Genomic DNA, 26,926 nt, shown 5'->3' on the forward strand with positions numbered 1-26,926 from the left:
TCTGGGAAGTGCTGTCATAAAATATAGAATTATTCTCGTAATTTTATGACTTTATTCTCGTAATGTTACGAATTTATTCCTGAAATAGAAAAAAAAAAATCTAGCCTGGCCCTAATACTCCTTTATATGGAATAACTTTGTAGTTTTCTCATATTTCAATTTTCAATATTTTGAGACATTTTGTTTTCAGATGTCTCTTTTTTCAGATTGTTTTTTTTACGAATTTCATTCTTCATATTCTGTTCACATCAGGGGGCGGGGCTTTCCTCTGGATGGAGGAGCAAAGACTAATTTCTATTGGTCTGCTGGACGTTAATTAATCCAGAGCGAGCAATCGTAATTGGCTTTGGTAAAAACTCAATCTGAATACAGAAAATAAATATATTTTGAAAGGTTAAAATATGGAAAATTCAGTTTGAGATAAATAATTTGAAAACTAAAATATGAGAAAACTGAAAATCGTCTTTCTTCTTAACAAGTTTTTCAAAGTTTAATTTCTGGATTCCAAGAAGAAAACAAGGACTTTGTTTGCAAAAATAACGGAACCAAATTCCCACCATAAATGAACGGCTGATTTTTCTTTGGAATGCTAATAAAAACAATGGTCCGTATTTTCAGACAGATTGTTCTAGAATATAATAACCTTTAGAGTTTAGCTATTTTTATATCTATGTCCCGCCATGAGTTTGGATAATTGACATATTTCTGCTTCCATAAATAAAACCAGATTTAAAAATTCAGCTCTTACAGTTGCTAAAACATTTCGCCAAATCTTCACAAAAATATTCAAACCCTTTAAATCTTTTCAACAGCAAAATAAAATTAACAGCAGCACTCCTGAATAACTGAAATAAAAAGAGGAAGAATTCTGGTTTTAATTCCAGAAGTGCAGCATATGTACATATTCAGCCTGCAACCAGTAAATATACCCCAGTCGAATTGTCTCCTACCCTAGGACTAGTCACTCACTCCAAGTCATTATTATTATTTTTTTTTATTTAACCATTTTTTATTTCTACCTTATAGTTAAACATGTTTTATTCTGTCATAAAATCCAAAGCAAAACACATTGAGTTTGTAACGTAAGACTCGTTGCTTAAGCTGTTGGAACAACTTCATCTCAGAAGCATTGAAGCTTTTATTTGTTCAGCCTTAGACAAACATTTTTATATTTAATTACAGCCATAAAAATGTAAGTCTCAATCAGGGTTCAGACAGGCCAACATAAACAGCTTTCAGACTTCTGCCATAATGTCTCACATTCATTTTAATATTACACTGTAGTGATGGTTAATGAGGCATTTAGAAGCCAAACTGTATTGATTCTGTCTCACCGAATACTGACACCTGCTGGACATTTAAAGACACTACAGGCAGCTGATTTTACAGGCTAAACTGAATTGATATGAACTAGTACAATTATGTAATCTAAGTTATTGTCAGTTATATTTTATTATTTTATTTCTATGTTTAAATTGAAAATAACATATTTTTTGATGCAGCCAATAAATAATGTAAACATATAATGTGAAATTTAGGGGAAAATGTGAATGAGGATGCCTGAGGACTAGGATTCTAAATCATTTTAAAACAATAAGTACAGTAAAAACAGTGAACAAAATTAGAGTCAATTTAAAATTAACTTTAATTCAGATAAGTTGATAACTGAGAGGAAAAGGATGACAGAATGAGAAAATTAAAAACGCAGCAGCTGAAACGTTTCTATTCCTTTTAGGCTGCTCCAAAAATGTTTTGATCATTTTAATGATAAACTGTAAAAGATGAGACATTTTTAGCAGATGCATCATGTTGACAGATATACTTTTAAACACATATAGTCAGTCACATGACTTTCTGGAAATGACAAGTGCACCAACTCACTTCGATGAGTCGGTGCTGCTGGACACATCACTACTACATTTTATAAAGATCATCAAACCAACAGTCTTATTTATTTAAACTATTTTGGATTTCGATATATAAAATACATTTTTCAAACATAAAATAAAGAAAAAATGACAGTTTCAAAATGTTATGGGGGGACAGATTATATCAGGTGGTTAAAATCTTTGATTTCCCTCTAATAACTCTGGCAAATAATGAACAAATGTCACCAAATTCAGAGGATTTGTTGTTGATGAATAGAGGAATAAACACAGTGAAAGACTTGCAGGTGAATTAATTTCTTCCCATATTAAGGAGAACAGATTATTTCAGGCAGCTGAAATATCCTCCTCCTCTCATATCTTTGGGAAATAAAGAGCAACTGTTTCTAAATTCTCGTGGGATAGCAGGTAATATACTATAAAATGTCCTTAATCTTTCATATCTTATTTATCAGAAAGTCTAAACCCTCATCTTCCCCCTCAGGGCCCCTGATCTCTTGAATCCTAGATCCGCCCCTGCTTCAATGAGTCATCAAACTCTCCCTATAAAAGGTTAATGTGATAATCTGCTCCTTCCATCAGTGAGGTGGAACAGGTGTGTGCATCTTACACCAGCTCCCAGCGGTTGGCAGAGAACAGCAGGTGAACGGTGTGGTCCTCCAGCTCACTCTTCTTCTCCAGGTAAGCGCTGATCACCTGTCCGATCGCGGTGCTCCTGTCTACAGAAAGGAAAGAGAAACATCTAGAAGTCCAGCCCTCCTCACACAGCTGGAAATAAGCTAACACATCCCTGCTAACTTCTCCTCACCGGGAAACCGGATCATCTCAGCGGGGCGGCCGCTCTGCTGCAGCGCCTGGACCAGCCTCTGACACTGGGTGGTTTTCCCGGCTCTGTCCAGCCCCTCCAGGACAATCAGAGCGCCTCTTTTAGACGCCATTACAGGAGGAAGCTTTAAATACCAGCTAAGATTTCCAGATTGCTCTAAAGAAAAAACGCCCAGAACAATTTACCCGCGGTGCCTTTACCCGGAACTATTTCCACAAATGTCTTTTTATACTTCCGGTCAGAGTTTGCTGCGCCGCCTACTGGACTGGGGTGGAAGGGAAGAGCGCCGCTTACAGGCAGCAGAAACAATAACAAAAAAGAATTTGATTCAGGAAATTTGGGAGCTGAGACACACTTTATATTATCAGCGTTCTGATGGCATTTTAGCCAAAGGATTTTTATCAAAAACATCATTAATGTGCAAAAATAAGGAATAATTGTATTAACCATACATGGAAACAGAGTTTTATGGTAACTGTCTAGTATCGCTTGCTGGTAAACAGTGTGTATGTTATGGTTATGTACGTAACGGATTCTTTTTTTTCCCTCAATATTTCCAGCCAGACTATTTTAAACCGCTCATCAGGGCCACAAGGCCAGCAGAGGGCGCCAAAGAGTGTTTTCTTTATTTTATTTTTGGTGTGTTTTGTTTTGATTGCATAAAACATCTTGAACATTACATTTAAGGTCAAATTAACAAAGAACCCGGGCCTGCTTTCTTATAAGCACAGTTTACTAAATGTTATAAACATTTTTTATGATTTTCTTTGTAATAAAAATAATAAAGACATGTAAGAATAATACCCAGGCAAATCCCTCATCATTTAATTAATTTAAATACTGCTACCCATTCTTGATGTGGCTTAAACTTCATGCACAGTATATATCTAATGAAATTCAGAGCAACCAACCGCAGTGAGAAATAAGAATACATCCAGTAATTTACTGCTCTTAACTTTTAACCTTTTTCTGAAGCAAAATTATTGATTAAATCGATTTAGGCAATTCAGTGCTAAGTCACTGTTATCTGAGTTTGCTCCATTAAGTGAAGTGAAATGTTCTAAAGAATCATGCATGGCGATATAACAGATGTCAGGAATTCTGCAATTGCTGCAACTGGGCAACTCTTGGGAGAAAAAAAACAAAACAAACATTTCTGGCAGCTTAGAAGCTTAAGTTTTGGGTGTAGATTGAGCCTCAGACTGTAACAGTCCTATCTGTACATGAGGAGCTACAGAGCCTTAGATCAAAAGGTTCTGTTTAATTAATGAGGCATCTTGAAGCCAAACTGTATTAATCCTGCATTGAAGCTATCTCACAGAATACTGACACCTGCTGGACATTTAAAGACATTACAGGCAGCTGATTTGACGGACTGAACTGAATTGATTTGATGACCTAGAACAATGATTCTATGGAGGACCAACTCTGACATATTAAAAAATAAAATAAAAACACAAATAAATAAATGCTCAATAAATAAATAAATAAATAGGCATACAAATAATTGACCCCAAAATACAATAAACAAATAAATGTAGGTAGAAATTAAATTATACAGTGAGACATAGATTTTTATATCTCTGTTTTATAGCTTCTTTATTTATTTGCCTTTGTAATAATTATGTTATTTATTTATTGTCTGTTATAATCTTCAAATTTATTTATTTATTACTTATTTTTTAAGTATTTAATTATGTGCAAGATATATTATTTTTGTCTGTTTTATTCTTCCTTTGTATTTTTTTACCATCTTTATTTTTTCAACACTATTAATTTCTGCTGGTCGTTTCTGCATTTCTGCCTCATTATGCAAATGAGGAGGGGGGGGGGTGTCTTAGAGAGTTCACTTCAAGTTATCAAGTAATCAAGTTATTGTAGGTTAAATTGGATTATTTCATATCTATGTTTAATTTAAGAAATATCTTTGATATTTTTAGATGCAGCCAATAAATAATGTCAACATTTATCATAGCGTGAAAATTTATTGGAATGTGAGAATGAGGATGCTTGTGGATTTTAAACCCATTCATCCATTTTCCTTCATGATTATCCCAAGAGGTGCTGCTGTCTATCTACAGATGTCTACGGGTGAGAGGGGGGGTCCATCCTGTCGCCAGTCCATCGCAGGGCAACACAGAGACAAACAACCATTCACATTCACACCTAAAGAGAATTTAGAGGAGCTAATTAAACTAACAGTCATGATTTTGTCGATTTAAACGATTGTGGGAGGAAGCCGGAGTACCCAGAGAGAATCCATGCATGCTCAGGGAGAACATGCAGACTCCATGCAGAAAGACCCCGGGATTAGAACCTGGAACCTTCTTGCTGCAAGGCAGCAGTTTTTAAATAATATTATTAAAACAATAAGTACAGTAAAAACAGTAAACAAACTAAGACTCAATTTAAAAATTAACTTTAATTCAGATAAGTTGATAACAGAAAGGAACAGGATGACACAACAAAAAAATATAAAGGAAAAGTCCGCTCATATTCAGAATCCAAAGTACTTTAATCGTGTCTTCAACATAGTGTCTCTGTCATTTTATTGTTGATTAATATGCAAATAAAGAAGGAAGAATTCAGTCTCACCAAAACAGATGTTAGTTTTATTCATTTATAATTCACAAAGTTTCAACAAATGCTGTGATGAATGACTGTTTCATCGGCACAAATGTTAACAGGTCAGAATAAAGATTACTGCAGCCTAAACAGATTCATTATTTATTTTCTGCTTATCTTTAATTTTCGATGGGTTTATTTTACACTTTGCTCCGGTGGCAGTGCTGCAGGGCATCTCTCAGCGCTTCCAGCACCATATCCACGTTTGCCTCACTGCTGTTGAATCCCATCAGTCCCACACGCAACACCTGAGAGGAGCAGAAACAAGCCCAGCAGTCTTAGCTGGTGTGAACATCCCCCCATTGAGCAGCTAAATGCCTCCGTCCCTCTTACCAAACCAAGTGAAGGTCCCAGCCCTCCAGAAATCTCTAAGTTGTGCTTCTTCATGATGTAGGAGGTGATCTCTTTCCAGTCGTATCCAGGAGGAGAGACGATTGTGGTGACGGTGGGCAGTCTTGCTCGCTGTAACCAAGTTTATCACATTATAATGAAGCACTGATCTTTATAGAGGTTCCTCTGCCTGTTTCCTCTTTAGTAAAAAAACTGCAGATTTACACTGCAAAAAAATCGAAATCCAAGTAAGTAAATTTTTCTTAAAATAAGCAGTTAAGTGAGACACTTTACCAGTGGAATAAGGAAATTTACATTTAAAATAATAAAAAAAACTGCAGTCTCTAATTTCAAGTGCATCATATCTAATCATCTTATTTTACACTTATTTTAAGAGTAAAAAATGCTAATTCCATTGGCAGATTATCTTGTTTACCTGCTCAAATTAAGGGACATACTTAATTAAGGACATTTGTACTCATTTTTACATAGTTTTTGCAGTGTATTTTGAACTTCACCTTTTCTTTGACAAACAGTTTGAGACCCAAGCTCTCCAGGCCGGTGTGGAAATACTCGGCCACCTTTTGATGCCTCTCCCACGAATTCTCCAAACCCTTACAGAAATCAAACAGCCGTTAATAGAAAGAAAAAAAGAGACATCAACAGAGAATTTATAAGAGAGAACATATTCTGTTAAGGAATTTTAACACATCAGCCAACATAACGACTACCGTTTCACATGTCAATGTGTTTTATAGCAATGATGCAAAGCAAACAGAACATTTTCTGGTGAAGATTTTCAGTCACATTCATTCCAAAAAAGTAAAAAAATAAAAATCCACAAAATCCCAGAACATTTCAAACCAAACAGACCTTAAAACAGAGACTAGTTCATCCTAAAGACCTAATCTGAGCAGAGTGGTGTCTGCAGGTCAATGCAGGGAGGAATGATCTGATCTTTATATTGGAGAAACCAAACAACCTCTCAGACACATGGCCCAACACAGAAGAGCGCCCTCCTCTGGACAAGACTCTGCGCTACATCTACACCTGATGGACAAAGGACATTCTTTGGAGGACAAGAATGTTCACATTTTGGACAAAGAAGACAGGTGGTTTGAGAGGGACGTGAAGGAAGCCATCTTTGTTAAGAAACAAAAAACAACCTTAAACTATCATTGCAACCCTCAACCCCGTTTACAGGAGAACAGAAGACCTCTCCCATTCAGCCAGGCCAACTATTCCCTCTAACGACCCCCCTTTCAGAGACATAGACAGGTATGGGGCATTGCAGGCTAACAAAGAAGCCAAACGACCCCCATTCCAAAGGGGGGGACCCGTTCATCCGTTTCTATTTACATGTTTTCTAAACATAAACCAGGCTTTGTTGGGCTGCTGGATAAAACCTGGAACTAAACGCTATTTCTGACATTTTGAACTGAAAAAGCTTCCAGCATGGAAGAGAAACGTCTCCCTTTTCAGTTCAAAATTTTTCTACTTATTTTAAGAAAAAGTGACTCATTTAGATTACATTTTTTTGCAGTGTGAGCTTCTATTTAAAAATAACAGACAGTAGTTAGAACCTCAAAATATGCCAAGCGGGTCGAGGGAGACTTTAAAACAACATGACTGGGCAAAGTTCTGACCCAGACGCTGAATATAGATCTATATTGTTCAATTCTGAAATCCATGCATCTTCTTTCTAAGTAGAGTATCATTAAACCCACCCTGGATCTAACCTGACTCCGCCAGATGGATTTGCTCCACATATCCATCTGGAAACCTTCCGTTGAAGTAATTTTGGGAAGGGGCGAAAATACTGGTTAGCTGATTGGCCTATGTTGGTGATAGACGGGCCAAATAAACCAATCAGATCAACGAAGCATATGACTTACTAACAGCCAGGCTATTCTTGCTGAAACCAGTCTGGAGAAGAGCAAAAACATCTTTTCCTCTGAGAAAAGCCTCCAGAGCAGTGTTTTGCTCTTCTTTCAGTGAAGAAATACTCTGTAATTCCCATAAAACTTGCTCGATAGCCACGCTAACGCTAGTTTCATCGGCTGAAGCTGCCATGTTCTTTAGACTGAACTGTCGCGCTTCTCGTTGCGTCACACCTCAACCCGCCTCAAAGCCAACGCTGATTGGACGTTCGTTTGGTGAACGGCTCCAAATTTTCTTCAACGGAGAGTCTCCAGACTGATCTGCGAGTGAAACCTTGAAAGCTCGCGAGATCAGGATGGTCTCACCAGGCTACCCTGGATCATCACAGAACAACCAAATAGAATATACTGAGTTTTATGCTTATTTAATAAAATCCATTTTAAATCCCACCTCATCAGCAAGGACAGCCAGGCTCTCCCTCAGGGAGTAAAAGGCGGTGACGGGCCCCGTATGGTGGTATCTGTAAAGCAGACAGAGCTTTGCAAAGTGATCTCTCCCTTGTAGGCTCCGTGCGCCCCCCCCCTCAATCGTAGCAGACCTTACATCCTCTGTGGTTTATCATCACAGCCCCAGTAGTTTGCAAGCCAACTCAAATCCAGGAAGAACGACACAGGCTTTGTTCTCCGATTGAATACTTTCTGGCTGTGGGTCAAAACCTTCCCTTAAAAACATGTTTCTCTTTCATCACGTTTGAACATAATGCGTTTTCTCACCATGCTCTCTCACTGAAGGAAATGGGGGCTGTCCCAGGGGGGGCATTCAGAACCTTTTGGGAGCCGGTATACAAGATATCAATCCCTGCAAATAGAAGCATTGATGGAAAAGCCTTTAATTGCACCGATACTGATACCAGTATTGAGTAGGGCCCCGATACTGCCCTAAAATGGTGGTATTGGTATCAATGTCCTACCAACAAATAGGGCACTGATACCATTTTTAGAGCCTAAAGTTTCTTCAACTATTGTCAGCCATTCCAAGTAGGCAATAAAAAGTTCTACTGGATTCACTTTTAGTCTTTTTCCTGCTTCACAAAGGTAGGCAGCAGCTTGACAAACCATGATGGCAATTATTTTACATCCAAGTAGTACGCAGCTCTTCATATATACACACATCAATTTCAAATGGATGGTATCGGTATCGGCCAATGCTGCACAGCCAGGTATCGGTATCGGGGCCAAAAAATGGCATCTGTGCCTAATTGATACTGCAGCGAACAGAGGCTTTATTGGATTAGTTGGTGCTGTAAACCTTGCTGGTCCATGTAGACGGGGGCTCCTCCTATCGAAGCCACACAGTCAACAAGAAACAGGCAGCCATACCTGAAGGACATAAAGCAGCAAAGCTCAGACATCATCCCCTGTCCTGCAGATGTGATCAGCAGGTCTTACTTGTGGCACAGATCACCGATGCCGTCTAAGGGATGCAGGACGCCTGTGGACGATTCTCCGTGTGCGAGGAAGAAGAGGACTGGCCTGTGTTTGGATAAAGCCTGAAGACGGACAACACAACAACTACAATAACAGTATGTCGCTTCTTTGCTTTAATCAGTCTGATCGCTTCTGTGATGTGCAGCAATACCTTCTCAATCTCTGCATTGGTCAAGTAGCCTCCAGGGGGCGCCACAATGGTCTCAACTCTTGCACCTGTTGGATGGACACACATTGTGATGGGATTTATACACAATATGGTGTTGATTATAAAGGGATGTGAGGGATGTTTGTTTGGTGACAAACACTAAAAAAATAAATACTCCCCTGTTTTGCTCCATTAGGTGAAATTAAGTGTTCCTCCAGCTGAAGGAGAGCATCCCCGCAGCATGGTGCTGCCTCTACCATGTATCACTTTATGTGTAGAATGTGGAGTTTATCGCCCATCGTAGAAATGAACCCCCTGCCTGGCCCCTACAGGCCCATACAGTCTGAAGATGCAGAAGCTTATTAGAAAGCGTAACAAAAGGCTGAAAGGAGTTTCACCGCAGAGCTAAGCCATGCGTATGGGGCGTCTCTGCGTTGCCATGGTACCAGATACTTTCCTTTTCCACTGGAAGGAAGAGGGCGTTAAATCTATAACAACGTTGACCAAAATGGAGAGAAATTTCTTTACAACGACACTTTGATATTTTAGTTTTCAGTTTTCTGCATGAACCTTTTCAATGAACGGCGTTCAATTCAATTCTATTCAGTTTATTTCTATAGCTCCAATTCACATCATGTCATCTCAGGTCACTTTCCAGTTCACCAGATCATCCAGTCAGATTGATTCAAGGTTTTCTATCTAAGGAAAACCAGCTGATTGCATCGACTCATTGACTCTTCAGCAATCCCTCACACTAAGCATGCTTGTAACGACAGTGGAGAGGAAAACTCCCTTTGAACAGGAAGAAACCTCCAGCAGTTCAGCGTTCACTGAATCTGTTCAGATTTTTAGTGAACGGATCAGTTTTGAAGTAATGAACATGAACCAGAGCCAGTGTTGTATAGTAACGAAGTAAAAATACTTCACTACTGTACTTAAGTATTTTTTGGAGTACTTCATACTTTCCAAGGGTATACATTTTTTTGAGAACTTTCACTTTTACTTCACTACATTTACAAACTTAATTGCATACTTTTACTCCGATACATTTTCAATGTTTGGTTTAGTTACTAAAAAAAAAAAAAAAACAAGAGAGAGAGCGAGAGAAACGCAGGTGTTTTGACCCCAACTACTGACTACAAAGTCGGGTCTTGCTTGGGCTCGTTCATCAACACCAATAACCTACATTACTTGAGTACATCTATTTTTTACAGTAATTCTTATACTTAAGTACAAGCCATTTTAGATACTTTAAGACTTTTACTCAAGTAACATTTCAGTCAGTGACTTTGACTTTTACCAAAGTCATATTTTTGAGAGGTACTTATACTTTTACTTGACTCCGAAATTTCAGTACTGTATACAACACTGACCAGAGGGACGTTCACTCTGAGAATAATGAGCAACACACACCGCTCACGATGGCGTTCAGTTAACGACTCTGCTCATTGGATAATGTCAGGTTTTACGGCAAACAACCTGACAGAGCAGCATGTCTACTGCTAGTACCAGTCTGATCCATTCAGACTCATCTGCTGGGATTTCTGATGCCAGTTTGATTAACTAACAAAGGAAGACTGGGACAGAAGAAAACTCACATTTTAGTGCAAACTGTTCCAACCAGGACTCAACAATCAAGTCTGTACATCAGCCACGTTGAGGAACGGCAGAAATAATTTTGGATCCAGATCTTTTTAGCAGAACCTGAATGTTTCTGAAGTTCTGTGTCGTTTGGTTAAATAAAAGCTTCACTGCACATCCAGTAAACCTGGACTGCATCAAGAATTTCCATTTCTTTCTCTATATTATGATGACAGATTTAAAGGGTGAAATATGAAGTTCTATAGTGGAGGCCAAGGGGCCCTGTCGCCCTGGGCAGCACTGAACCTAGATCCGGCCCTGGTTTTCATGACGCAGTTTGTTCACCAATGTTTGCTAACAAACCTCTGGGGCCTGCAGAGAATACATTTCTGTCTATCAGACTTGTTTCCCAGCAGTCTTACCAATCCGTTGGGCCATGTCGGCGGCTCGCTCCCCCCAGATACCGTTGACCCCCACCAGCACGTTCTCCCCAGGCTCCACCGTGTTGAAGATGGCACACTCCATTGCTGTGTGGCCGGTGCCACTCACAGCGAAACTTGTCCTGTTTTGAGTCTGGAACATGTACTGGATCCCACTCTTGATTTGGCTCATTATCTGTTGTGAAATTTAAACCTCTTTAGGCAAAAACTGAAATATCTGTCTCTGTGTAAAGCACGTTTGTCATGTCTTCATATTTCAGAGAGAGCAATTCATCTCTAAATGTTGATAGATGGAGCTTAGTAGCTCCTTCTATCAACATTTAGACAGAGGTCAAACCCCCTGATTTACCTCGAATGTTTCTGGGTGCATGTGTCCGATGACGGGGTTGGCTCCAGCCTCCAAGATGCGTGGAGGAACATTGGAAGGTCCTGGTCCAAACATGTAACGCTGAGGGACAACCATGCGCTTCTTCAGGCACTGAGGCGGAGGTATAGAGACGGGCGACATGTTTTCACGGCAGGATGAGCAAAAATAGAGATGAAAAAGATTTAAGTGTCGCCTCAGCCAAATTCCCTCCTCTGACTGGCCAGTGGAGTCCACAGGTCAGGATCTGCTACCGTGTTTACCTTTTTTTTTTATCTTCTGTGAACTCTGAATACTTAACCAGCTCAGAAAACACGTACTTTCCTATTTCCAGTGATAGGGGACACACCAAACATGGTCCTGTTTGTTAATAATTTACCAGTAGGCTTACTGGCTACCAGAATTAACTGCTTGTTTCCCATATTCTTTCAAACCCCCTGAGTTGTTTCTATTGAGAAATATTTCACAGTATTTCACCGAATTACTAAAAAAAAAAAAAACAACAGAAATAAAAACCTCTGAATGCAGCCTTGATCAGGTGTTCAGCAAAAAATATTGAGAAGAAAGAATTTCATGTTTCCAAAGAATCTTCAATTTAATAAAGACGAGCTAATAAATGTCCTGTTTGGCCTCATTGCTTCTTTATCTGAGCAGCAATACCTTCTGCAAAAAGTACCTGGCTTTAAATAAATTAGCAACAAACAAATGCGCTGTCCTATTTTTACCCTGTTAGCATCTTAACTACACATTGCAATATGTAATACTTCTTCTGAATATAACGGGATGATTGATGCTAGTTACTTGAAAAGGGGATTATATTTTAACTTTATGAACTTTTTATTGCAACTTACCTGCAGAAGTACAAATAACCACTAGTTTAAAGCATCTCTATTCAACGTTTTGATTTAGGCTTTAGCTTAATTTGGGAAATCTTCTGATCAAAACTTGGAGTGTTTTGATGCTCCATGCATACTGTCCTTCTAACAATCACTGAGTGCAGCTTTACAACAGCTAAAGAGCTAACTAAACTAAACTAAACTAAACACATTTGACCCTTACTTGATCAAATATACTCTAGAATTTAATGTAGAGGGGTGAAGCTGGCCTTATCTTTATAAGTAACTCCATAACTTTTTAATCTCCTGGTCCAAGGTGGACTCTAAAACACTTAGGAATACGGGGTACATTTCAGGTTATTCTTGTCTCTCAGGAAAAAAAGTTCTCCGGTCAGAGAAAAAAAATGGTCCCATCTGGAAAAAAAGAAATGTCTCAGAAAAATAAAATTTGTCAGTCTCAGAAAGTTAAACCTGTTAGGTTTCAGGAAAAAAAAAAACATTGTCAGGTCTCCAAAAAATAAAAGCTGTCAAGTCTCAGAAAATAAAAGCTGATGTAGGGTTTCATAGGGATGATGTTGGCCTTGTTAATGCAGTAAAAGCCATCATTTGCTGCTCCAAATTCATCTCCAAAAACAGAGAACTTTTCTGACTCTTGTGACTTAATCTGTGGCCTGATGTAGTGTCCTGAAACCCCCTCTCTCTTCTCCACCTTTGTCCTTCCTGTTAGGAATCCAGTCTGTGTGGGTTGTGTTTTTGTTTGTTTTCCCTCCACCACCAGGTGGCGCCTGGTTCTCGTTGGCCCCCTCACACACCTGCGAATGGTTGCCTCATTACCGGAGGACTCTTAAGCTGCTGACTGCCACTACCTCGACGCCAGAGTGTTGCCAGTTTTGGGTACTCTAGCCAAGCTGAGTTTTGCTGAGTCAAACTGAGTTTTGTCAACCTGATTCTTAATCCTGTTGTTTTGTCTTTGCCTATCGGCAGGAGGTCATCCTGCAAACTGGATGTTTTGGACCTTCTCCCCCTGGAAGGACTGAGCTGGGGATTCAAACTGGAGGTTTGGATACTTTTCCCCAAAGGATTGTTTGAGCTTCACACTGAGTAGGGGATTCATCTCCACAAGATCTGTTGAAGTACCGAAGGAAATCTAAGTGGCAGTCAGCTCCTCCGTTCCTCAAGGAAACACCTTAACCTGGGTAAACCCTGTCCGCCCTCCAACGGGCAAACCAATTTCTAGACCGACTGGATTCAAAGAAAGACACCTTTTCTGGAAACGTGAGTCCTGTTGCCTTTACTCCCTTTTGCAAATCAAAGCTCAAATTTCCCACTGAACTTGAACTAACCACATGAACTTCTTCTCTTTTCAGTCCCGGTTCGCCGGTGTTCAGAGCAGCATTGGACCCATCCCTACAAGTTCTCAATAATCCTGTTAAACCTTCCCTTGTCTCTCTGATTGGTTTTCTGCATGTGGGTCAGATGTTTGAATAAAATCATGACACTTCCTTTCCTATGCAGCTTTTTAAGCTGTTCTTTTGTTCAGTAAATCAAGACCCCAAGTGAAAAACATCACACACATAAAAACACAGGCTATTATGTTCAAGCATTTATTTGTGTTTTAATGATTTTTTTTCCCACACTACAACTAATTGTTGAGTTAAAACGCTGCTGTTCCTTTATTAAGGCTTGCCTCTCTCTGCTCATTAGCTCACATGTTTCATACAGTCAATAAGATCAAACAAAATGAAAGTGACACAAGTTGCAGGATGGAGCCAGTAGGTTAGTCTTTAGAGGTATCGATGAAGCCTCACTGCAAAATACCTGCTGCTCAGACCTTCCTCTAGATATTGAAGCATTGGATTTAAAGCATTAACTCATTGAAATTAAAGCTTAAAGACTAAATCAAAAACTATTAGCTCATTATCCAGCTGTACCTAAATGTTTATTAGAAAGGATAGAAAGGAAAAACAGCAATTTAAGCTCAGAATTAAGTCCATAATTTAACAAATGAGTTTTATAAACAGAGCCTCCTTCAGAGCTGTGAAGGACTCGTCCTCTGAGGGATGAGGAGATGTTTCCCTAGAGGTTCAGAGCAGAAGCTCCCGTCTCTGAACACCAGCTGTCCCCTCAGGATGGTAGCGCGCACCACACCCTGCAGTGTGAAGCCCAGGTACGGGGTCAGCTGCGCACACACACATACACAATCAGTCGTTTGAGTGAACATCTAATCTTTGCAACATGTTTTTCCTTTGATTTATACAGGTTTAAATACCTTATTTCTGTGCTGTATGATATCTTCTTCAATCTGTGAAGTGAAAGAAAAACTGAAACCAAATGCACTTTTGACGCGGGCTAACATGAAATACCTCACACTAACCTGAAAAGCTGTCTCTGGGTCCCATATTACCAAGTCGGCATCAAATCCAGGGGCCAGGGTGCCCTTCAGGTGGCCCAGCCCGCTCAGGTAGGCTGTGTTCCTGCTGAGGAGTCTGACCACATCAGACAGCTGGAAGTCTCTCCTACTGGCTGAACTCCAGAACAGAGGCAAACCTGAAAAAGTCCGGATGTCAGAAACTTCCTTTAGTTCCTCTGCTTCCATGGGGCTGCATGAATGACCTTTCTACAGGCTGTCTGTTGCTGGGCTTTGACTCATGGAGGCTAGGCGGAAGGTCAACAGAAGAAACTCATTGCTCTCCTACATCCACCTGCGACTCAGCCAATCATCTTTGAACCACACCTCCACGAAAGCCAATCGGCATCCAAAGTTCATCTTAAAAGGCCTCCGATCCACAACTTGTCTGCTCTGTGCTCAGGCGGCGGATACACTTTGACTTAATTCAGATCATCCCCCCTCCATCCCCTCCTCCACCATCATAGCTAAAGCTTCATCAGAGTTTCATTCCTCCTGGACTCTGTGCGTCCCACGTCTCAGGTTCTCAGGAGGTTTTTTTTTTTCCCTGTGGGGAGTTTTTCCTCTCCACTGTCGCTTCATGCTTGCTCATCATCTCTCAACCTGTTTTATCCAAGCTGGACTTCCATCTTCCAGGTCCCTGAGTGAAGCTCTAGTATCAGCTTAGCAGTCCACTGCATCTCCCCATAAAGCTGGAGTCTGTTATTTTTTAAATCAATAAGTGTTAAAGTCTGGACCTTGGATTTGCTATTGCAGCTACAGATTAGCTTTTTTTCGGATATAGAGTGACTGCAGAGTTCAGGTTCACTGTTCTGTCATATAAACCAACTGTTTCCTCTAAAATACTTCAATATAGAGAGGAGTTATAGTTCGACTCACTGACCTGACCATGTTTTTTCTGAGACTGACAGCTTTTATTATTCTGAGACCTGTGATCATCTGACCACAAATCAAACCCAATAATTGCTCCTACACCACAGCTCTTAGTGTTGTATCTGGTATTTTGTCTCAACATGGTTCTTAAACACAAAATATTTTAATATAATTAAGTTAATTTCTCTTTAAAAACTTGTTTTTTTTTTTTGTTTTATTGAGTCAATTTGCCAAAGGAATAAGATAATAGAAAAATAGAAAAGAAAAAAATAACTCCATTATCTTATTTCAGGTGTAAAATAGCAAATTATCAAATTTTTTAGTGAAACAATATTAATTTCACCACCAGATGATCTTATTTACCTGCTCAAATTAAGCCAAATCCAGCTATTTTAGGAAGTTTGAACATATATTAATAATAATAATTTAATTTTATTAATGTCACACTGGAGAAATTCTCTCTTTGTATTTAACCCATGCCCTTTGGGACCAGCGGGCTGCCACTGTGTGGCGCCCGGGGAGCAGTGTGGGGTTAAGGGACCCAGAGTGGGGCTTCATCTCTTTTCAAAACATTTTTTTCTTTCTGAGAATTGAATAGTTTTGGACTTTTGGATGAACTTTCTAAAAAGTCGGAAATCTGTTATTTGGAAAACATAAACCTTCCTGAATTGACGTGCAGCAATGATTTAAGGTCACTGATCTGTTTCTACCATTGACTAACAAAAATATGATTCCTTGTGTTAGAGTGATAATTATAAAATTAATGTGTGGGCATATGAAACATTCTGGTTCTGGTTCTGTCCTGTGATTCAATCAGGAGGGTCATAAACTTTTATGACCTGCATCCAGTAGGTCATGAGGCACAGTCACATGGTTGTGTGACTTCCATCCAGCCAAATGGTCATTTCACACTTATGACCTGCATCCTGCCAAATAACCATTACTGGGTTTTCTGTTTAAGGCCCGCTCTATTATGTTGTAAACTGTTACTAAAAGGCTTTGCTGTGAAGGGAACTGAGAGAAAGTGTGCTGGTTTTGAGCCAGCAGCTTCTCTCCCCTGTGCAGAGTTTGACGTTTCAAAATCCCAGTCTGTGTTTGATAATTTCGTCCTCTTAATCTTTTAAACTCACATTTCTCTGGATTAAAACTCAACACCTTGAACGACTACAAAGCACCCAGATCCTGCTCTAGTTAGGTCTACATTATCAGCCCTCCACCACCGTGCTTTACATCTGAAACACAAGGATTTAAGCCCAATCAGCTCCACTCTGCTCTCTCTGTTTCTCGTGTCGAGTCTGTTAATTATTAAACCCCTTAATGCCATAGTGTGAATTTGCTCAATTATTATTGCAACCAAGAACACTTCTGGAAAAATAGAATTTTCATTAAATCCGCAATCCAGAAAGGCAACTTTGAAAAACTCCCCCCAAAAAATCTTGCTGTTTTCCCAGATATTATATTTCCAATTATTTTTGTTTTTCAATTTTTCAATTCATTTTTTTCAAACTGCGATTTTTTTTATTCCTCTTTTTCAGATTGAGTTTTCTGAATTGCTTTCTTTTCAAATTGTGCTTCAAATATCATATATTCATTACATTAAATTTAACACAATCTATTGCACATTGACTAATAAAAATCTTGTTGCTAACATTCATGCAGACCAATAGAAATGCAACCCCCCCACCCCAATCCAGAGGAAAGCCTGCCTGCAGAAGGGAAGAGAATGTGAACTGTGGAACACAATTTGAAAAGAATGCAATTAATATATATGAAATCCATAAAAACATCTGGGCAGATATTCTTTTTTTAAGCTCCATTAACCAGACACTAAATACTGTTAACTCTAGAGTTAGACAACTGCAAAAAAACTGCAATAAAAAATAATGGCTTAAAGAGGCCTTACAGAGTTTTCTGATGATAATGCCACCTATGGCCCAAACACAAAACTGCAGCACTCTTCTGCTCCATCTCTTAGTTCACACTTGATTCACCTTACTAGCATTGCCACTGATGTCTGAGCTGAGCTGGATGCCACTCACTTCTGAGTATCCACAAAATCCATCTTGACTATTACGCTTCCATTGTTTGCTAGGTTGGACGCGTTAAACACGGCGCCACGCTAAGTAATTCAGGAGAATAGGCTACAGGCTTAGAGACGTATAAACTCTAAACTTCTGAAGCATCAAACGCTGGTTTAGTCTTAAAGTTGTAGGGAAGTCATATTTAAAATTCAAATAATTCTGGCTTAAAGATGTATATAAATGTTCTCTTTATCAGACCATATTGTCCCAAAAGTTAGAAAATTTCTTATTAAAAAAATCCTGTCATAAAATCTGTGTTGTTTTTTTCATTATCTTCTGCAGGCCAGTTAGTTCTACGTCAGCCTGAACACCTAAATTCAGCCAGTCATATATCAACGGTCATCTGTCAATCAAATGTTTTCGGTCATAGCATCTTGATTCATGTGTCGCAGCTAATATACGCAACGGTTGAAACCAGAATCCTTTCCTTTCCCATTGAGTTGCGTCCCAGTGTTCACGGGGATGGACGTCTGTGTCTTCGGCAGGCGTAGAGCTAACAGAACTGGCAGCGTTGCGAGGCAAGGGCTCAAACATGTACGGCTGGAAGCCTTCTACACCAAACCAAGCTTCTGCCGCCCTGGCGTCCTCTTCCACAACATCTTCGTCCCCGCTTTCCTCCTCTAAATAAAAAATGGATGACGGAGGAGACTCATCCACGACCTCCGACACTAAACTCTCCTCCTCTTGCATGTTTCCGCTGTCCATAGCGTTCCTTGACAGCGTCGTTTCTAAGTCACCAATTTAGTGCTACTTGGTCCCAATGGAATTTCCCATTGGGAACTTGCTAGCACTAAGTTGCTAACTGGTTAGCAAGATGCTTCAGAGAATCCGGCCACATCCAAAATTTCTTGCGAACCTTCCGCCACAACAATCCCTCCCCCTTAATAATCGACCAATCACATTCACTGTATTCACTTGTTTAAAATCGGGCACCACTCAGGAGAATTCAGAAATACAAAAGTTGGGAACAGCCACTTTCCAAGACTTAAAGGGTGAAATAAAAAGGCTGTTTCAAAGATATTGTTCAGTAGAAATTACATAATGTCTCTTTAACATAAAATACAAGATTTATAAAGCCACAGAATTACACTTTTACTATTTTTTAAAACCTTTAAGTGATATGATGATCTAGTGTGTAACTGATTTTGTGACTCTGACAGCAGCCACCAGTTCAACCAACATCCGAACACCGTACCAAACTGCAAAGATGAAATCCCTCCCCAAGCCTCCATAAAGTCGCCACGCTCCAGTTTCTTAAGGTCAGGGGTGCAGGGCGAGTGATCAGACACCACCATGTCGATCTGTCCTGTTTTCAGCGCAGACCATAACTGCTCCTAGAAAATAAAATCCACATTCAAATCATTGCTTTTCCACAAGTGAAATGTATGTTTTTGGAGTTAAAGATGAGTCTATGTACCTGGTTGGCAGAGTCTCGGATAGGAGGACAACACTTAAACTGGGTGGCCCCCGCAGGCACGTTTTCAGCCGATAAGCTGAGATAATGATGGGTCGTCTCCACTGTTAAGGGGGCTCCAGCTTGTCGAGCTTTCTGGATCAGTTTCAGAGCCTTTGCAGATGACAGGTGAACAATATGGCATCGCACCCTGAAACACACGAAGATTGTTGGAAGAATAATGAAATTTAAAAATCCACCATTTTTTTTTGTCAGTTCAAAAACATACTAGCGAATCCTATTGCTATGCTACTAGATGAAACAAATAGTTTTAAAAGTACTAAACAGAATAAAAGTCTGTATTCAAAGCACAAATTTAGAGATACTTTAGTGCTGACTACTTGTAAATGAACTATTTGTGCGTTATAGGTTAGATTATTATTATGCAGGTTGTGGATGATAGATGTATACATTTTACATTTTTATCTTATTTAATTTTTTGTCAATTCTATTTAATTCTATCGAAATGTCTCTTTTCAGTTGTACATTTAGCTGTTTTTTGTTGCATTGACATTTTTTTTAATATTTATGTTTTTTATAAGGAACACAAAGGAATAACTCAGCTAACTGGGATCTGAATAATAAACTAAACTAAACACAACACCTCAATGGAAAAAAAAATCCTCTTTTGACAAAATAGGAATGTACAGATAAAGAATATATATATTTATACCCTTTGAACGTTTCTGTATTTTGCCACTGGAGACTTCAGCTGGGGCCGGTAAGGCAGATGGGGGGAAGCAAGAGGCCCCAGTGTCCAGGCTACCGTCACCGGGTCGGATTTGGTCGTTTAGCCTTTCTTGGCTGTCTATAGTTTTGGGTTTGCTGTCATTATCCTGTAGACCTGCAACTGAGGCCAAGCTCTCTGACTCTGAGAATCACATTTCTATCTAGAATCCTTTTATAGTCTTGAGATTTCACTGTACCCTGCAGAGCTTTAAGACACCCTGTGCCAGATTGAACAGAACCACCTCCGTGTTTCACAGTTGGGACAGTCTCTTTTTCTTTATATGCTTAGGTGTTCCATCTGTTAACACAGAGCTGATATGTCTTTTTAAAAAGCTCCAGTTTTGTCTCATCTGTCCAAAGGGCGCTCTTCCAGAAGATTTATGGCTCGTCAAGATATAGTTTGGCAAATTAAGTCAACTTTGGCTTAAATAACAGGGTTGTTGCCCGCTTACGGCCTCCTCTAGGTCTCCTGGTGTACTGGCCTGTCTCCTGGTAGCGATTTCAGCCCCTGGACACTACGCTAACAGACACAGCAAGGCTTCTTGCCACAGCTTACATTGATGTGCCATCCTGGATGAGCTGCACTACCTAAACCAATTGTATGTGTTGTAGAATCCGTCTCATGCTACCATGAGTGTGAATGCACCAACATGTGAAAGTGACTAAAGCATCAGAAAGCAGAGGCATTGATCCTTCATAGAGTGAGTCTTGCTAACTGCCACTAATTTCCACCTGTTGTCTATCCCATTTGCACAACCGCAGGTGAAATTGATCGTCAACCAGTGGTCCTCCTGAGTGGACAGTTTGATTTCACAGAAGTTTGTTTTATTTTATGTTATATTGTGTTGTTATGTTCTACATTTGTGTTCCCTTTATTTCCTGAGCATTGCATATCGGCCCAGTCGCCGGTTACTAGATTGAAGACACCCGCTATGCTAATCAGTGAACACCCATTGATTTAACATGCCCCTTACGTCATAGTATTTTCAGTCTTTTCTAGTTTTTCCATCATTATTTTCAAGGTCTGTTTCCGAATTTTTTTTAAACGATTCTATTGAAGCATGGTTGAAAAGCAATGTGTGACTTTTCATAGCACTTTTATTTATCACTATGTTTGTCTGAGTCAACTTGTTTCTGACACCATTGTGGGTTTTTCTTTCATTATAGAGTTACTGACAATTTCATCCAGACGTGTTTATGACAAAAAACGAAAAATGTTGGTCTTATTCTATTATAGTGTTAGTATCCCTTTCCAAATGTTTGTCTTTCTCTCATTTTGTTAGTTTTTACTTTCAAATGTATTGAACTCATAATCCAAATTATAATTTTTAAAGCTTTGTTTGTAAAGAATTGTATTAACGTTCCAATCTCTTACTGGTATCGCAGACAGAGTTCTGTAACAGTCCGGATAGCTTCTATCTCCATAACATCTGGTCGGGATTGCAGGAAAGTGGAGTACTTGGAAGGGTCTAAACGCAGGAAGGGAGGGTTATAAAGAAAATTGAATGAAAACAAAAGTTATTTCTTTATCCTAATGAAATTGGTATACAAAGATTTCTGTCAAAATTAATTCTTAATTAAATCAAATCCTAATTAGTTTACTGTTGTAAGTTATTACAAAAATCTTTAGCAGTTTTGCCTGAAATAATTTTGTTCCTGTTCAGGCAATGAAAATACCAAAGAGCAGAAAGAAAGTATTTTCACAGTCTACAACTTCATTTCATTTAAAGTGTGAGACTTTTACCACCATCAGTCCTCCCTGGTGTTGGCTGAACATCCAGCTCTGCGTGAAACTAGAGGAGACAAAACAAATGTTTTAGTTCGTCACTAGAGGTTCCATCAGCAACAGTAATCATTCAGAGGTAAGTGGAGGAAATCACCAGGAGGACACTTCCTGTCCCCTGAAGCTGCTTCATGGCTGTATGGAGGTCAAACTCCTCCACATGGGGAAACTCGTCAACGCCGCTGTTGATGAGGAAACATTTGAAGCCAGCAATTCCAGCCTGGATCATGGGCCGAAGTTCAAGCTAATTGGACGGGTTGATATTTTGGTAAGTCCTTGGTATAACAATATTTAAGAGATATGGTACTCGTTTTATTTTCACTACATTTGCTCCACTGTACCTGATTTCCAGGTACAACGCCTCCCCAGAAGGCCACATCCACAAAGCACTTCTCTGTGGCCCCCTTCAGCTTCTCGTGAAAATTTCTGAGTGTCGTAGTTGGAGGGATGCTGTTTCTGGAGAGGTGAGAAGCAAATGCTTTCTTAACAATCAGCAAGCAGCAGAGGCATCCCGTCTGAAATCTGTCCCAAAACTGAAAACACTGTAGAGCTTTTAAGCTAAAATAGAGAAAAAATGGACAACAATGACAATCCAGCTGAAGCCTAAAGCTGAGACTAGATATTTACATTCCATTCATTGTCTTCTCTAACGTTAAACCAGACAAAACCTTTACCCTTTTACCATATAATGAAATAATCTAATTTAACAAAGTGTGAAAGTTTGACAGAGAGGTTATGCTCTTGAATGCCTCAAAACTAGGCTACAAACCCACATGTAGACATCAATAATATTGTCAACAACTCGAAACTTTGGACTTAATATTCAAGCAGACAGATTTGGATGATTTCACACAAGTCTTTATTTTAACAGAAAGCTCTTGAGCTGGAGCGGATTAACTGGATCCCCTGAAGGAATGGAAACTCAGGTCAGTGACTCAGAATTAAAGGCTGGCATGGACTAAGAGTTATAGTCCCTGACCTGGTCCAGAGTTCAGTCCGATCTGAGAGGAAGGTGATGAATCCAAGAGGGAGATTGTCCACCGCTTACAGCGGGCGCCGCCTTCAGAGCTCCGGGTGAGGGGCAGAGCCTACGCCAGCCGACGCTGGGGAGCAGCAGTGTCTAGAATGGAATATCCTGAGCTGAAGTCGAAGGAGAACCAGGTTTATGGACCAGAAGAACAGAGAGCCCAAGAGGTGCCAAGGGAGAATCCAAGCCGAGGAAAGAAGGAACAGTCCAAGTTCACTAAGCCGGTAGAATCCAGGAATCTAGAGTTACTCTCACCAAACAGCTGGAATAATCTAGCGCTGATGGCAGGAAAGCGAAAGGCATAAATAGCTGAGGGAACCAGGTGAATCAGAACGACGCTAATCAGCCGCAGGACCAATTAGACAGGTGAGCAGCGGCGGATGGAAAAGCACAACCATCAGCTCCTAAACCATGACAGATATATAATTATATTCTGATCATTTTAAAGAGTTTTTTCTGTTTGTTTTTTGACTATTTCTCCAGCTTTTGAAAATTCTCTCCCATGAGTAACTGGTGTGATAAAGTACTGTCTGGCTCAGTGGTATTGCTAGTTTTATGCCCAATATTTAGGTGGAACCTCTGCTCAGTTCAGGTGAGGAGCAGATCAGTATAGAGCACCTGTAAAACCAAGGTGACAACCCATTATTACATTATTCATCTTCCCTATAATATATTTAGCATCAGTAAGAACTGCACCTCTAGGATAACATGATACTATAAATACTATACTACTGACAGTATATGCTGTCTGTTTAGGCTTTCTAAGCCTAAGGCTGAGCTCCCTCCCATTTGCTGCAGCCTACCGCATCATAATTTTCACATTCCCTTTTTCCCTTATTTTTTGATTAAACTTTTCCTGTTTGGGTTATAAAATTCTGTAGCTTGATATGGAGATTGCTGCGATTTCCCACCAAATTTCCTTCTTGCAGAGTCCAAAAAAGTTCAAAACAATCCACTGGACTTTGTTTCCAAGTTTGAAGACTTTTCTCTTCTCATCCAGGAAGCTTTTTCAATTTGCATGTCAGAAATAGCGTTGAGTTGCTTTGAGTTGCAACAAAGCCTTGTTTTGGTTTAGAGAACATGCAAATAGAAACGGATGAACGGGTCCCCCCCTTTGGAATGGGGGTCGTTTGGCTTCTTTGTTAGCCTGCAATGCCCCATACCTGTCTATGTCTCTGAAAAGGGGGGTCGTTAGAGGGAATAGTTGGCCTGGATGAATAGGCGACGTCTTCTGTTCTCCTGTAAAGGGGTTGGGGTTGCCATGATAGCGGGAAGGAATCAACTCAATTACTACATTTGTAGGTTTTTGAAAGCTGAAATCTGAGTCCCCCCCCCCACAGAGAGGGCCTGGCCTGAGAAACAAAGTCCAGTGGATTGTTTTTTAACTTTTTTGGAATGACTGACCTGTGGTCTGAGAATCTACACCAGCATATTCCTTTTTAAAAAACATTTTTTTGCTCTGTATGGCCCTTTTGACTGTACCTGCGCTGTACCTGATGTGAACATATACATGGATTTTAATCATGTGGGTTCCTTGCAGGGTTCACACCGCAAGAAATCCAACGCCATCAGTGTGTAACTTTACTGTAATTCTTCATTGAATCTTTCAATCCAGCATGCTGCTTCTAAGCGTACATGTTGACCTTGGAACAGAACATCAATCAATGAGAGTTGGAATAATATGTTCAGCACGTAGTTCATCGATCATTCGTATGATCTTTGTAATCCTATCATGCAAGACGTCAATATCTTTTTCTTTTTATTCTCTCCAGCCCCTATGAGCTTTATATAGAACAGTTGTTCTCCAGTACCATTTACATTCGTGTTTTAGATTTCTCCTCACTGCCACACACCTGACTACCATAAAAGAAAGATAACAGACTGTTGCAGCTCTCGATGGCTGCTGAGGGATGGCATGCTATGGTTTAAATCAGCTGTGCTGCTGCAGAGAGAACATGCAGGTTTGTGAACTACTAACAGTGATTAAAGGATGTATTACTGTTGAGGTATATTTGAAACTTACAAGGGCATATCCACTATAGTTGTCACTCCTCCCGCTGCGGCAGCCCTGGTGGCCGTCCAGAAGCCCTCCCACGACGTGCGACCTGGCTCGTTCACATGAACGTGGCAGTCTACAACGCCGGGCATCACCACGCTGTCACCCACATCCAGCACCTGCAGTCAGGCTCATTAGGCAGTGATGGAGATTCATGTCTATTTCTGACCAAACAGACAGGAGGGATTCAAAGCGTTGACCGCCAGCTTACCTCACAGCCGACATCCTCAGTAAAATTACTTCTTGAGAGTATTTGCTGTATTTTTCCATTTTTAATTATTACCACAGCCGGACTGACTTTGTTACCAATTAGTACCCTGTTACTCTTAACTGCACTAACTACTGATCCAAGCTCCATGCCTTTTTTCTTTTTTTTGCTGAGAGTTAATGAGTACAGAAAGACTCTTGGAGCTCAGCCTTTGTGACGAAGATGTAATTTCAGCATTTCATTGGTTGAAAGCAGAGGCCCCGCCTCCTGCTCCACAGGGCACACCATCAGCAGTTGTTTACTTTTTTTCTTTTAGTGCAGCTGGCTGAATCACAAGTGCAAATAATAAGCTTCCTGAACACTGGGAAAAACATTATGTAGTCAATTGTTTTGATATTAGTGCACTTAAGCTTTTAGAGTTTTAAACATAAAAAATGTTTAGTTATTTATTTTTGAATATAAGGGTTTAATTTAGTCTCTCTTAAATCACAAAACTAATGGATAAAGTTAGTCAGTGTTCTAGTGTGAAGCAGTCTGACAGTGGCTGGATTAAATCTGTTTCCTGAACTGATCGCAGTCTTCTTGATGAGATATTGGAGAAGCAATAGCCTGAAGCTTCTGTGCTGCGGTGAGCGAGGGAGCTGGACAGAAATGGTTCAATCAGACTGCAGGTTGCTGAGTCAGGTTCTTAGATGGACGGGTACATCATGTTCCAGATTTTTTAGATAGGAAGGGAAGGTTGTAGATGAGCCGGAAGTTTGCGGGTTCATTGAATCAGGGTCAATGTTCATGTCTGACAGGAGTTCAGACACATGCGTTGGAGAAATTGGTTGAAAAGTTGGTATGTTACTGGGAGGGAGGAGCTTGACTTGGCTGTACGGAAAGCATCATTATATTGTTGGAGATAATCCGTTCAGGATTGGATTTGGTGAAGTTCTGGAATGCACAAAGGATCAGTGTGAGAGAATGGAAGCGTGATAATATTAATAGGAACTAGTGTGTCAAGACAGTAATGTATTGTAGTGGATAAGAGGGATTGCCAGAATGTGGGGGAGGGAAAGCAAAAAGCTTTATGGCAAGTATGCTGAGGATTCATAGAGTTATTGTCCTAAAAGTGCAGAAGGAAATTTTGCATTTAGTTTTTGAACTGAGTATCAATATACATACAGCCAGGTGTTCAGATACAGGTTATAAAAAGCAGAAAATGGGGGTTAGGAGACCATTAAATGCACTCTGGATAAACCCGATTAGATTAACAGAAGTAAAAAGATTACATCAAAGTTTTCAAGGTGATAGACTTAAAATCCCGAGTTATCAGAAATTCATTTTCTTATTAAGTTCTACTTAGAGGCTACACAGTGGAGCACTATTTAGCACAGTTGCCTTGAAAAAAAAACGTCCTGGGTTTGATTCCTGTGTTCTCCCTGTGCATGCAGGAGTTTTCTACTCCAGCTTTCCCAAAAGTCCAGAAAAATTACTTTTAGGTTAATTGGCGTCTCTCAACAGACCTTACGTGTGAATGTGTTTGGTTATTAGACTCTGTGATGCTTTGAACAGACTGCGGATTTATCCAGCCTCTCTATCATAGACTGCTGGAGATAAGCACCAACTAAGCTAGTTTAATCAAAATACTTCATTACAACAAATCAAAGCATTTACTTCACTCTATTTAAAGTGTTTAGGTGTATCAAACAAAACCTTTTATTTGCATCACATCACCTTCATTTATAGTCTGCCACTCAGCAACATTTTCAAACCTCATTCCTGGTGTTGCAGCACTAGTCTCACCCATTGCTAACCCGTCAGACAATGAGATCTAATTGCCAAAATATACACAAACACCTCCTCATTACTTTTATTATTTGACACCCAATTAATTCAGATTAATCAAAAGTTTTGAGTTGA

At 39.8% G+C, this 26,926-nt stretch overlaps 3 protein-coding genes across 3 annotated transcripts in view; all 3 read right to left on the reverse strand.

Moving 5' to 3' along the window:
* Positions 1 to 2,924, reverse strand: part of dtymk (deoxythymidylate kinase) — a 4,336-nt gene extending 1,412 nt beyond the window's left edge. The window contains exons 1-2 of the mRNA XM_015371112.1: positions 2,695 to 2,924; positions 2,497 to 2,605 (exon numbers count right to left, since the gene is read on the reverse strand). Of these exons, the coding sequence (XP_015226598.1) occupies positions 2,497 to 2,605; positions 2,695 to 2,824 (239 nt within the window). The 5' untranslated portion in view covers positions 2,825 to 2,924. The remainder of the gene's footprint in view (positions 1 to 2,496; positions 2,606 to 2,694) is intronic.
* A 2,306-nt stretch (positions 2,925 to 5,230) lies between these two features.
* On the reverse strand, positions 5,231 to 11,838 carry LOC107082426 (serine--pyruvate aminotransferase, mitochondrial-like). Its single transcript, XM_015371109.1, has 11 exons — positions 11,554 to 11,838; positions 11,187 to 11,379; positions 9,187 to 9,251; positions 8,997 to 9,097; positions 8,857 to 8,927; positions 8,322 to 8,406; positions 8,152 to 8,250; positions 7,999 to 8,068; positions 6,186 to 6,281; positions 5,671 to 5,799; positions 5,231 to 5,585 (listed from the first exon to the last, which is right to left on the reverse strand). Exons 1-11 carry the CDS (start codon positions 11,710 to 11,712, stop codon positions 5,478 to 5,480), a joined length of 1,176 nt encoding a protein of 391 aa, XP_015226595.1. The 5' UTR covers positions 11,713 to 11,838; the 3' UTR covers positions 5,231 to 5,477.
* A 2,184-nt stretch (positions 11,839 to 14,022) lies between these two features.
* On the reverse strand, positions 14,023 to 25,171 carry LOC107082427 (allantoinase, mitochondrial-like). Its single transcript, XM_015371110.1, has 11 exons — positions 25,025 to 25,171; positions 24,781 to 24,932; positions 22,072 to 22,186; positions 21,828 to 21,974; positions 21,692 to 21,740; positions 21,323 to 21,416; positions 19,183 to 19,369; positions 18,961 to 19,099; positions 14,779 to 14,951; positions 14,674 to 14,706; positions 14,023 to 14,583 (listed from the first exon to the last, which is right to left on the reverse strand). The coding sequence occupies exons 1-11, from the start codon at positions 25,169 to 25,171 to the stop codon at positions 14,434 to 14,436; spliced, it is 1,386 nt and encodes a 461-aa protein (XP_015226596.1). The 3' UTR covers positions 14,023 to 14,433.
* Positions 25,172 to 26,926: the final 1,755 nt, after the last annotated feature.

The sequence above is a fragment of the Cyprinodon variegatus genome, unplaced genomic scaffold, assembly GCF_000732505.1.
Source record: "Cyprinodon variegatus isolate N-32 unplaced genomic scaffold, C_variegatus-1.0 Scaffold53, whole genome shotgun sequence".
Taxonomy (NCBI): Eukaryota; Metazoa; Chordata; class Actinopteri; order Cyprinodontiformes; family Cyprinodontidae; genus Cyprinodon; species Cyprinodon variegatus.

What these genes read in the sequence shown, in the direction of transcription:
- LOC107082426 (XM_015371109.1), bottom strand. Translation starts at nt 11,712, where the DNA reads ATGTCGCCCGTCTCTATACCTCCGCCTCAGTGCCTGAAGAAGCGCATG. An exon ending in TGCACCCAGAAACATTCGAG is followed by an intron (nt 11,380 to 11,553) that starts GTAAATCAGGGG and finishes ATTTCACAACAG; the next exon opens with ATAATGAGCCAAATCAAGAG. An exon ending in TGGCTGTCCTTGCTGATGAG is followed by an intron (nt 6,282 to 7,998) that starts GTGGGATTTAAA and finishes GATTTCTGTAAG; the next exon opens with GGTTTGGAGAATTCGTGGGA.
- LOC107082427 (XM_015371110.1), bottom strand. Translation starts at nt 25,171, where the DNA reads ATGGAGCTTGGATCAGTAGTTAGTGCAGTTAAGAGTAACAGGGTACTA. An exon ending in CTGAGGATGTCGGCTGTGAG is followed by an intron (nt 24,933 to 25,024) that starts GTAAGCTGGCGG and finishes GCCTGACTGCAG; the next exon opens with GTGCTGGATGTGGGTGACAG. An exon ending in GAACTCTGTCTGCGATACCA is followed by an intron (nt 19,370 to 21,322) that starts GTAAGAGATTGG and finishes CGTGTGTTTCAG; the next exon opens with GGTGCGATGCCATATTGTTC.